The 12,500-nt window shown below is 42.7% G+C and overlaps 1 protein-coding gene across 1 annotated transcript in view; it reads left to right on the top strand.

The window, feature by feature from the left end:
- Window positions 1–3,534, top strand: part of LOC143289639 (neuronal acetylcholine receptor subunit non-alpha-2-like) — an 11,967-nt gene extending 8,433 nt beyond the window's left edge. The window contains exons 3-4 of the mRNA XM_076598685.1: window positions 2,343–2,511; window positions 3,038–3,534. Coding sequence (XP_076454800.1) covers window positions 2,343–2,511; window positions 3,038–3,534 — 666 coding nt within the window. The remainder of the gene's footprint in view (window positions 1–2,342; window positions 2,512–3,037) is intronic.
- Window positions 3,535–12,500: the final 8,966 nt, after the last annotated feature.

Below are 12,500 nucleotides of genomic sequence, written 5' to 3'. Positions count from 1 at the left end.
TTGGATTATCCTCAACAACTGGTCTTACATAGGACATCTTCTCTGGAGTAAAAAAAAAAAGACAAAAAAAAAAACCTGTTACTGGATCACAACAACGCTCGTCATTTTCGAGCATTGATCTCCTAAACTTGAATTGTTTGAACCCATTTAAAATTGTTGTTCGTGCAACCTGTTGAACATTGTTATTCTGCATGGTGATTGCATGCCAAAAGAATGTGACTGAAGCTCTAAAGCTTTCATTGAACTATTTTCGCTGGAAGAAATGAAATCATGATGGATCATGGCACGAAAATCTTGCTGTGGAAGGGTCACGGTTCATGCAGAAGGGCCTTCACCGTTACCCCTACATATCGCCTTCCTGAACAAAACAGGTCTTCAAAAACGAAATGATATTTGACATCATAGCTTTAATACCATACTCTATTGTTTTACATGAATTATAATTCTGGTGTTCTTGTAATTTTCTAAGTTCAGGAACATAATCAACCCCTACCCCCAACCCCTTCGTGTGTACAGGAAAGGGTTTTTACGTGCATGGCCGTTTTTACCACCACCACTCCTCCACCATGTTGGCAGCCATTATACGTTTTCTAGGGCGTACCCATCAATCATTGTCATGAATGACGGGATCTTAAACATTCTTATTTTGGCCGACGGGAAACGAAGCAACAAGGAAGGTCTGCAATTGTCTCCCTTTAAAGAACAAAAAGTTACTCTTCTTCTTTGATGTTCTTCGGATTCCTTCACTTTATGTGGTAATCTAAGAATTAGCTCGCTGATAAATCTGAAAAAAGTGGGGTGCGTGCTGACAATCACAAATAAAACACACTCATACAATACCTTTTGACGGTTTAAAAAAAAAAGTTTGAAAGTCCAATAGTCCATTACGGCCATCGGAGAAGTGAATTCATATCAACTGTGTCCAAAGGCTTTGGCGAGGTCCCAGTCCTTTTCTCTCCTGTCCTCTCCTTTCCTTCCGCTGTTTTAACTCTCTCCATACGAACGGTTAAAAGAGACGACGTTAACAGCGTTTCACCCCAATTACCACCATCAAAATATTGCAAGAGGAAGGCTCTTATACTGAAGAGGTGAATGTTGACAAAGAATACCACAATTCTGACGACGGAAGCTAAAGGTTGGGTCATTCAGACACCCACTGGATATCCAAGGGGTCTGTGTAGAGGAGAAGAGAGGACTGGCCGTACTGAGTGAGTTAAAACCTTCCCCAGCACGAAGACCATGTAACGTACCCGTTCACACGTAGGGGAGTGAGAAGAAGGTAAGTCTAGTGCGAGCCCTGGTCACTGGCGAACAAGTGGATCAGAGGTTCCACAGCTGACTGATTCTGCCTCACCCCTCAGTCAAGAAGGACTGCTATAAACGTGTGCTTTTGCAGTTCACTTTCAGACATCTTCAGAAAGCCCCACCCCCACCCCCTCCCCCACCCGCACCCCCCTACACATAATTATTTTGTTTTCCCGTTCTTTACATATTACAACCAGATCTGTTGTTGTTTTTTAACAAAAAACAAAAACAAAAAAATAAACAGAGTAAAATTTAATCCTTAAAATAAAAAGTGACTACAACGTTGAAACAATGGCGTTATTGGACTCGCATTCTATTAACGCCTCTTGGAACATAATTATATACACTCTTTTTACACCACATCTTTCTCTTTGTGGCTCTCTCTCTCTCTCACATACACACACACACGCGCGCGCGCGCATATTGTCTGCTATTGACAGGTGAAGTTGTTGTTGATGATATCCTCAGTGGTGTTAAAACATGACGTTGATATTGATGCTGACGTGCGTGGGGGTTGGTAGGTGACGTTGTTGACGTTGATGTGTGTGGGGGTGTCGAGAAAAAGGTGACGTTGACGTTGATGTTGACGCTGACGTGTGTGTGTTGTGTGTGTGTGTGTGTGTGTGTGGTGTGTGTGGTGTGTTGTGTGTGTGTGTGTGTGTGTGTGTGTGTGTGTGTGTGTGTGTGTGTGTGTGTGTGTGTGTGTGGTGTGTGTTTGGTGTGTGTGTGTGTGTGTGTGTGTGTGTGTGTGTGTTGTGTGTGTGGTGTGTGTGTTGTGTGTGTGGTGTGTGTGTGTGTTGTGTGTGTGTGTGTGTGTGTTGTGTGTGTGGTGTGTGTGTGTGTTGTGTGTGTGTGTGTGTGTGTGTGTGTGTGTGTGTTGTGTGTGTGTGTGTGTGTGTGTGTGTGTGTGTGTGTGTTGTGTGGTGTGTGTTGTGGTGTGTGTGTGTGTTGTGTATGTGGTGTGTGTGTGTGTGTGTGTGTGTGTGTGGTGTGTATGTTGTGTGTGTGGTGTGTGTGTGTGTGTGTGTTGTGTACAGCTGATGCCCATCGTGCTGACGTCCATCCTGATGTGCACGGTGTTCGCCTTACCTGTGGACACGGGGGAGAAGATGGGCTACTGTCTCACCGTCCTCCTCTCCTACGTCGTCTTCCTCACCTGGATCACAGACAACCTGCCCGCCGTCTCTGTGGACGTGTCTATCGTCCGTGAGTGTGTAGTGTGTAGTTTATGGTGTGTAGTGTGTTAAGTGTAGTGTGTTGTGTGTAGTGTGTTGTGTGTAGTGTGTTGTCTGTTGTGTGTAGTGTGTCTATTATGTTGTGTGTGTTGTTGTGCGTGTGTGTGCTGTGTGTGCTGTGTAGTGTGTGGCGTGTAGTGTGTGTAGCGTTTAGTGTGTAGTATGCGTAGTGTGCAGTGTCTGGTGTGTGTGTGTGTGTGTGTGTGTGTGTGTGTGTGTGTGTGTGTGTGTGTGTGTGTGTGTGTGTGTGTGTGCATTTATCAAGATAATGCGATTCATGAAAACGATTCCATTTAATTGAATATGAAAGAAAGAAAGAAAGAAAAAGGTTACCTAACTTCCTCTATTCCCCGAACAACTGACCCCCCCCCCCCCCACACACACACACACACACACACACACACACACACACACACACACACACACACACACACACACACACAACCGCCACCACCCCAACTCTCCTAAAAAAATAAAATATCGTTTCTCGTTTCCAGAGGTCTACCTGGCCATAGTCCTATGCATGGGCGTCCTGGCCTCTCTGGTGACTATCTGGGTCCTCTCTATCCACCACCGACCAGAGAGCGAAGCCATGTCCAAACCCATGCGGATCTTCGTCAGCAAGCTCCTCATCCCGTTCTACACTCTCTCCTGCCTGAAAAACAAACCTGCCGACGACAAGGTCGTGGAGATTGACCCAGATCCTGAACTGTTCGGGAGGAACCTCGTGGCTCCAGGTCTTTCTTCCAGATGTAGCTCTGCTGCACCCAACTCCACCCGCTTTCCCGGCCACAAGGTTGGGAATGGGGGAGAGGAGAAGAAGGTGAGGTTGTCTTCAGCATGGGAGGAGAGTGAGAAGCATGCTCAGCAGAGGCCGGAAGTGACGTGGCAGGAAGTGGCGGTGATGGTGGATCGGTTGATGTTGTTCACATTCCTCTTTGTGATCTTCGTTCTCACACTCATCATCCTCAGTGTTCTTTACGACAGGTACTGACTACGCTGCGATCGAACGACCGCGCGAATGCGCGCACACAGACGCACACACAGGCACATGCTCGCGCGCATACACACACACACACACACACACACACACACACACGCATATGCCGGGACGCACTCACCCCCTCTTTGCCACAGACTACACAGACACAGACATGGACACACACACTCATTACACTTTCTACTTTATTGGTTCACATGCAAACAATGTGAGTCTGTGACATATAATATGTGCGTGTATGCCAAGTAATGGAACATCAAACTGAATAAACTTTATGAAAAAGAATTTGTAATGGATCTCACCATTCTAGACATTTTGATTTGAATGCACGACTCGAGACATAGAAAGGTTATTTGTGTTTTACACTCAGTGTGAATGCCTTATGTACTATGTACAATCGCCCAAATGGTCGTTCGGTTTTTTTGTGTTTTGTCAGTAAGTTAGTGACTATGATATATTATTCATATCCATTATCAGCACGCGGAGCGCATAAATATTTCACAACAACAATAAAACCGAATGGGGTTGCTGAATTTAATTCAGAGAATGATTTGTGCACTTACCCCATCACCAACAGCATGATGGCCACGCACAACCACTCATTTCAACATATCTTCTTAACTTCGCAATTTACAATCTGTCAGACTTAACTCGCACTACACATAAAAGTTTGAAGACTTTTCTGGGTTCTACAAACGTGAGGCCAGCTTGCGAAAATCATTTGTGGAGAGATATTCGTAGGTTTTGGTGTGTTTGTTTTTTTTTTGTGTGTGGTTTTTTGTTTTTTGGGGTTTTTTTGTTTGTTTGTTGTTGTTGTTTTTTTTTGGGGGGGGGTTGTTGTTGTTTTTTAAGATGAGCATTGGTTTTTACCGAATCCGACAATGATTAGACATTAATAGGGAGATTTTGCAGGCCCGCTTTCGTGGCAGACTTTTCGTCGCTCGCAGTGCGAGAAGTGGGCCATATGATGCCATGGGCAGCCCACTACTGTAACTGGCTTCTCTGAGTTTGCACTGCCTTTTTTGGGACAACTTTTCGGCGAATCTTATAAATGGATCAGTTCGAATACGTAATGGCAGAAATGTGATAAATAAAATAAAATTAAAATAAAAAAAACACTCAGAGTAAACATAGATGAGTGAAGAAATAACAAGTGTAAAATTATAAAATCAAATATATCTTGTAAACTTGCAAAAATAGCCACCGAAAATGTTCAAAATCCTTTCGTAAGAACAGCGATTTCCACGACATAATTTAAGACTTTCTGTGACCTCGAAACAGGAAATGGAGACGCGCATGCGCACTCGGTTCTCGCTAATAAAAAATAATAATAATAATAACCGTGGAACCACCACGAAAATTAGATGAAAGTGCAACCTCCCTCGTGAAACGATGAAATGCTTATTAATATATAATCGCTCCCTTTCCAGCACACAGCTTTCGATTCGACAAACACTCGTTTCTAATGGTATGCAAATGTGTGCTGTGTATCGATATATGTATGTACTGGTAACCCCCCACACCCCCACCCCACCCCCCGCCCCTTTCCATACAACGCCTCCACTGCTCCATTCTGCCATCGGCGTTTTTGGTTTTGTTGTTGTTGTTGTTGTTCAGCAGGAAACACACAGGTCCATGAAGACTCTTGTCTTTTTGGTATTTTTTCTTCTTCTTCTTTTTTTTTTTTCGAGATTACATGTGGGTTTGGTTTTGTTAAAAAGAAAAGAAGAGAAAATAAAAAAGAGCAGATGTATGGGTTCACCGTGTGTACTGGATAAGCTACAGTATTCTGAAAATTAATATGCACTGCAAAAGCGCTGCAATAAAGTATATTGTGTTGTACTTTTTAAACACACACACACACACACACACACACACACACACACACACACACACACACACACACACAAGAAAGAAAAGGCTTATATATTTTGCTAGAATCTGCTGATGCACATGGGTTTGTTTGATCACGTTTTCGATCTTTCTGTTTTCGTGTGTGCTTATTAAGAAAAGATCTCAAAATGAAAAGAATGTGGTAAGATTCATTAATGACACGATATCTTCTTTTTGAAGAATATATGAATCGGAAAAAACTATATCGCAGTCGAGTTATTTGTTCGTCCAAAAGAGAATGAGTGTGTGACTCAGAAAAGTGTCGGGCCGTACGGTTCGAACGGTCCTTCTTCAACGTGTACGACTGAAACGTATGGTATGGCAGCTCCGTAAGGGTTCTGTACGAGGTGAAAATGTCCCGCAATTAATAACTATACCCGGCCTGTTCCTGCTTGGCTGGAGTAATCGAACGGAAGCAATGAATGTTTAATATCTGTCAACACACGGGAACCGTAACGCATACGCCCATTAATTAAGGGGTGACACGGCAGTGCAAAAGAGACCAAAATGATGATTTTTCATGATTTGGGTTTTGGGTGGATTTTGATTCTTGAACATCTCTTCTATCATATGCATAAGTTTTTCCACTGTAAAGATATTTTTAACAATGAAAACATTGCCAATAAAGATTGCTTGCAGAATCACGAAAGTGTTTTTTGTTGGTTTTTTTTGTTTTTTTTGTGTGTTTTTTTCAATTTCGACGCAAGTCATCACGTTTCTGGCCTTGACAACATTCCTTGGACTTGTTCAATGATGAGTAAACCTACAACCATGAGACTTTGCATGATTGTTTTAAGACATGTTATTGAAGTTTTGTCACGAGTATGTATGAAAATATTCTCTGGGTTTTAATTCATAGTAGTTCCAATCTTTTTACCCACTGTAAATTTTGAGGATTTCGCAATACCCAAAATTTCAAACAAAAAAAATCATAAAAAGTACAATTGAAGAATGAACACAATCTCACGTGAAAATGAAGATAATGTCATTGTGTATCCAGTCCACATAACAAAAAGTGTCTGCATGCACCACATGGACCACAAACCCGATTTCTTTGATACATTGGAGGCCATTTTGATTTGTTTCCATAGCAGCGGGTATTCATAGAAATGTAAGAACACATTTTTTTGTGATCCACAAGTGATGATACACCTAGCAGACAAAACAAAGAGAGATATAGTCGGAGAGAAAATAAAGTCTTTATTTGACTGTAGTGTCTGGCCTTAATTAAAGGCAGCGCGCCTTCAAGGCGAGGAACGGTCAAGCTTTCCCCTTTTTTTTCCCTCGTGTTGACCTGTATCCCTGCTTCAGTTAATTAATCCCCACTAATTGTGGTGGAATGGCCGTTGCTGTGTGACGCTCGTGTGGTATTAACGGTGAAAGTCTGGGGGATTATTATTAGGGACTTAAACAGTCTTTCGCCCCAGGATAAGTCTTTCCAGACACGTCTGTTTTAAAGGTCCGTAGTGGGGGCAAGTAAGTAGTCCTCATGTCAAACGAGGCTATCGCAATCGATGCCTGGGTTTGCATTGTTCACGCATGACTGATCGGAGTTTGCTGACCTGTCAATGCCAACCCGTGTGGTGACATAACCTTGTCTGGCGTGTGTTCTTGGGGTGCCTTGATTAGAATGGCGAAGGACACGGCCAGCTGTTTGCTCATTTTGTGAATGTGATTGAGTCGTAGGCCTGCTTGCCGTTTTCTTATTGTCTTATTGTTGCCGTTGCTATTGTTGATGTTGTCGTCGTCGTCATCAACATTATCTTTTTTTTTTTTTCTTTTTTTTTTTTATCACAACAGATTTCTCTGTGTGAAATTTGGGCTGCTCTCCCCATGGAGAGCGTGTCGCCACACTACAGCGCCACCCCTTTTTTGTATTTTTTCCTGCGTGCAGTTTTATTTGTTTTTACTATCAAAGTGGATTTTTCTACAGAATTTTGCCAGGAACAACCCTTTTGTTGACGTGGGTTCTTTTACGTGCGTTAAGTGCATGCTGCACGCGGCACCTTGGTTTATCGTCTCATCCCAATGACTAGCGTCCAGACCACCACTCAAGGTCTAGTGGAGGGGGAGTAAATATCGGCGGCTGAGCCGTGATTCGAACCAGCGCGCTCAGATTCTCTCGCTTCCTGGGCGGACGCGTTACCTCTAGGCCATCACTCCACTTCTTCTTCTTCTTCTTCTTTTTATTTTCTTTCTTTCATTGTCTCTATTTTTACTCCTGTTGTTGTTGTGTTGCTGCTGTTGTTATATTGTTGTTGTTTTTTTGTTTCGTTGCTGTTATTGTTGGATTGGGGTTTTTTTTCTATATGTACTACACCTAAGCCCACCACCACTACTCTGACACAGCCTCGGTGCATGAAATATACGCGGCGTTTTCCACACACACACACAAAAATTAATAATAATAACAACGCTACTGGAAAGACCCCACACACACGCACCCCCTCTACCAACCCCCTCCCCCCACCACCACCCTTCTCCACCCTCCTCTCCCCTTCCGATGTGGCGTATCTTTCAGTTAAAATCATGACGTCGATTTATTGAGTCTACTAACGTTTATGTCACTTCTCTTTGCAGTTTATTTTTGTTTGTTTGTTTGTTTGTTTGCTTTTGTTTGTTTTTTAAAGAGCTTTTTCAGTATATACTAACACTGTTATTCATCAGCTCTTGATCTAGGACAAAAAGAAATTGTTTGAGAAAAGGGGGGAATAGGGGTAACAATTACTGGGGGAGAGCGGGGCGGAGGGGGGGGGGTACATATGCGATGGCCAAACATGAGAATGGCAAAGTTGGCATTGACAGAACAGTGAACACCAGTCGTGCATGAACAAATATAACCCCTAGACGTTTATGATAACCACGTTTGACGAACCAAGGACACGAGAGTCCCCCTTTTGGATGGAACAAAGCACATATCTGTCGGAAAATAAATACGGGGAGGGGAAGGGGAAGGGGAAGGGCCCCGGGGTGAGATGAGGGTGGGGTGCATTATGTATATATATATATATATATATATATATATATATATATGTATATAATAATATGTATATATATATATTATTGCATATCTATAAATATATATAATATGCATAGATGCATCTATTATACATATCTATCTATCTATCTATCTATCTATCTATATATATATATATATATATATGCATACATACATATAAATACACACACACACACAAGTTTCAAGTTTCAAGTTTTAATTATCCTTTCACTCCTATTGGAGTATGGAGGATTACTGCAAAATACTCATTTTCGTGCCCATAACAAACATTTCCAAATACACAAATACACAACAATGTCACATAAAGTTGAGAAAACACAATGTCTTTTAACTCCAAAAGTATAACTAGGCAACATTTGCAAATCTAATCATCTTACTTACACACACACACACACACACACACACACACACACACACACACACACACACACACACACACACACACACACACACATACACACAAAGAAAAAAAAACGAAAAAAAAACCAGGTTTTCAGTCGTGTCAGTGTCGTGACTTACCATTATCACTTGTTCATCATATCAAGCACTACCACCATTCTTATGGTCATGAATTGTATTCGGCAGAAATGAGAAACAGTGAGATGAGGACAAAACAGAGAAAGAAGGGGGCGAGGACGGGGTGTGTGGGGGGAGGCGGGTGGGGTTGGAGTGGGGGCGACTGCTGTAGTCTGATGCTGAAACATGGGGTGTCTGTGTGTACAGAACAAGACTCACCAGTACAGAGCATATGTGAAAGGAAATACGTTTTCTGTGAAATCAGGGATTCATTTTCATGTGACATGAACATTACTGCCTTTTGACTTTCAAGATTTTTTTTCCTTCCTCAAACAGTCTTTTTGTTGTTGTTGTTGTTGTTGTTGTTTTGTTTGTTTGATTGTTTGAGGTGTTTTTATTTGTTTGTTTGTTTCTTTTTAATTTTGGGGGGTTCGTTTGCTGGGTTTTTTTTTGTTTTCTTTTTTGTTGTTGTTTTTTTTTTTGGGGGGGGTTTCTTGTTTGTTTTTGTTGTTGTTGCTGTTGTTTGGGGGGTTTGGGGTTGGGTTTTTTGTTGTTGTTGTTGTTGTTGTTTTGTTTTTGTTTTGTTTTTTGTTTGTTTTTTTGTTTGTTTGTTTGGGGTTGTTGTTTTTTTTTTTGGGGGGGGGGTGTTTTTTTGTATTTTTTTCTTTGTTTTTGTTGTCATTGCTATTGGGTTTGTTTTGTTTGGGGTTTTTGTTTTTTTTTGGGGGGGGGGGGGTTGTTTTTGTTTTTTTGGGGGGGTTTGGGTTGTTTTTTTTTGGGGGGGGGGGTCTTTTTTAAATGTCACATGAGTTTGTCTGAAGACAGCGAATTTCCCTTTGATTTTCTTAATAATTCCGCGCTTTGTTGCTGTTTACTGTTACTATCATTACTGTTGTTGTTGCTGCCGCTGTTAGTGCTGTGGTGGTGTATATAGTAGTTAATGTTGTTATTATCATTGTTGTTATTGCCATTCCATAATTGCTATTCATGTCTTGAGCATGGCAAAGGCAGAGATGGGGCCACTAGCGCCGTGGGGGACTTCCAATTGTTGTGATTTGTGGTAACTTTTAAACGAAACGAAACGAAACGAAACGAATCTCTATTTCACGAGGATAGTGGAGTGAGCACAACTGCTTTTCTACATCAAGCCCTTTGCGTGTGTGTGTGAGTGCGTGGATGTGTGTGTGTGTGTGTGTGTGTGTGTGTGTGTGTGTGTGTGTGTGTGTGTATGTGTGTGTGTGTGTGTGTGCGTGCGCGCGCGCGTGTGTCTGTATGTGTCTGTGTGTGTCTTTTTGTCTGTGTGTGTCTGTGTCGCTGTCTGTATGTGTCTGTTTTCATGTGTTTGTGTGTGTGTGTGTGTGTGTGTGTGTGTGTGTGTGTGTGTGTGTGTGTGTGTGTGTGTGTGTGTGTGTGTGTGTGTGTGTGTGTGTGTGTGTGTGTGTGTGTGTGTGTTGGAGGAGGAGGGAGAAAACATGCGGGAGCCCACCTTGTTTTTCTGTGATATTTAGGTGTGCAGCGGCTGCTGATCGTGTCAGTGTTTGTTAACGCCCCACGCACTACCGTTCAATGTGAAGCTAATAAAGAGTCTTAATTTTCTTCTTATTCTTATTCTGCGTTCGTTGGCTCGTATGTACACGAGTAGGCTTTTACGTGTATGACCGTTCCCACCTCGCCATGTAGGCAGCCATATTCTGCTTTCGGGGGCGTGCACGCTGGGTATGTTCTTGTCTTTCCATAACCCACCGAACGCTGACATGGATTATAGGATCTTTAACGTGCGTATTTGATCCTCTGCTTGCGTAATAAAGAGCCTTGAATCGTGCCAGTGCTGAGTTTCAGATTCAGTTTGCAATTTCTCAAGAAAGGAGGCATCACTGCGTTCAGACAAATCCATATACGCCTTGCCTCATCTGCAATGTGGATGCCTGACCAGCAGCATCTAACACAAAGTGCTAGCAAATCAGGCGTTGAATGCATGCATACATATTTGTGTATCAATCAGAATGGATTTTTTCTACATAATATTTCCAGAGGACAACACTTAACGTTGCCATGGGTTCTTTTTTACTGCTCCATGTGCGTGCTGCACACTGGACCTCGGTTTATTGTCACATCCGAATAACTAGACGCTCAGTTTAACTTTACAGTCAAACTCGGGTGAAAGGACGTGACTGTGATTCGAACCCAGACACTCACGGACATCGTGTTGGCAAAAAAGCGTCTTAACCACTTTGCGTTCTTCCTGCTGTTGGTGGAGACAGGCGGTGGTGACCTCTGGAGGGTTGAGGAGTATTTCTGTCATTCTGGGGCCGTATTCAAGAGACCATCGTGCCTGCGGGTAAATGTGTACATGCGGGTAATCTGCCTGAGGCAAGGCAAACTGCCCGAGGGTTAGCAATAGCCGCTATTCATGAACACAACAGCCTCAGCGTGGGTCTACAAACCCGAAGCAATTTACTCTTTCTACTTGCCAAGGGTGAGTGCCTACGAAGCACAAGTAATATGACGGATCCTTTTGCAGCATTGCTTTTTATGGAAAACAGGCGTGCTTTACAGATAGCACGTGGTTTCCGAACTCTCACGACAATGTTCCGAACTGTGGTATGATGAGAAGTGAAACTGAGAGCATGCACGGGAATCACTGTGTGAAATTCAAGCTGCTCTCCCCAGGTTGAGCGCGTGGATACACTACAGTGCCACCCGTTTTCTTCTGCATGCAGTTTTATTTGTTTTTCCTATAGAATTGGATTTTTCTACAGAATTTTGCCAGGAACAACCCTTTTGTTGCCGTGGGTCCTTTTACGTGCGCTAAGTGCATGCTACACACGGGACCTCGGTTTATCGTCTCATCCCAATGACTAGCGTTCAGACCACCACTCAAGGTCTAGTGGAGGGGGAGAAAATACCAGCGGCTGAGCCGTGATTCGAACCAGCGCGCTCAGATTCTCTTGCTTCCTAGGCGGACGCGTTACCTCTAGGCCATCACACACACACGCACGCACGCACTCACGCATGCACTCACACACATACACACATATGCACGCACACACACTCACACACACGCGCGCGCGCGCCCACGCACACATAAAAACACGCATATGCAAAGACAAAAAGGTACATAAAATCAACAATCAGCTGAAGTTTATTTCCAAAATAATCACAACAAAGTTTCCTTACCCGTCGGAGTTAAATTTAAATTTTGAACTGCATTTGAAACTCACATACATTCTCTCTCTCTCTCTCTCTCTATATATATATATATATATATATAGAGAGAGAGAGAGAGAGAGAGAGAGAGAGAGAGAGAGAGATACATACATACATACATACATACATACATATTTATATAAGTCAACAAATATAATTGGAAACGAAGCCGAACACTCGCGTGAGTACAACTAACATTTGAAAAGTGTGTAACAATGACAGGTTCGTGGATTTTTACTCCAATATCCACTGGACCTTATGCAGGAAGTTGTTGGATCGTTATTTCTGGCACACCACACATGCATATAAGCAGATCCAGATATGG

This window comes from Babylonia areolata, chromosome 14, assembly GCF_041734735.1.
Source record: "Babylonia areolata isolate BAREFJ2019XMU chromosome 14, ASM4173473v1, whole genome shotgun sequence".
In the NCBI taxonomy this organism is placed as follows: domain Eukaryota; kingdom Metazoa; phylum Mollusca; class Gastropoda; order Neogastropoda; family Buccinidae; genus Babylonia; species Babylonia areolata.
This window is presented reverse-complemented; position numbering and strand designations above follow the sequence as displayed.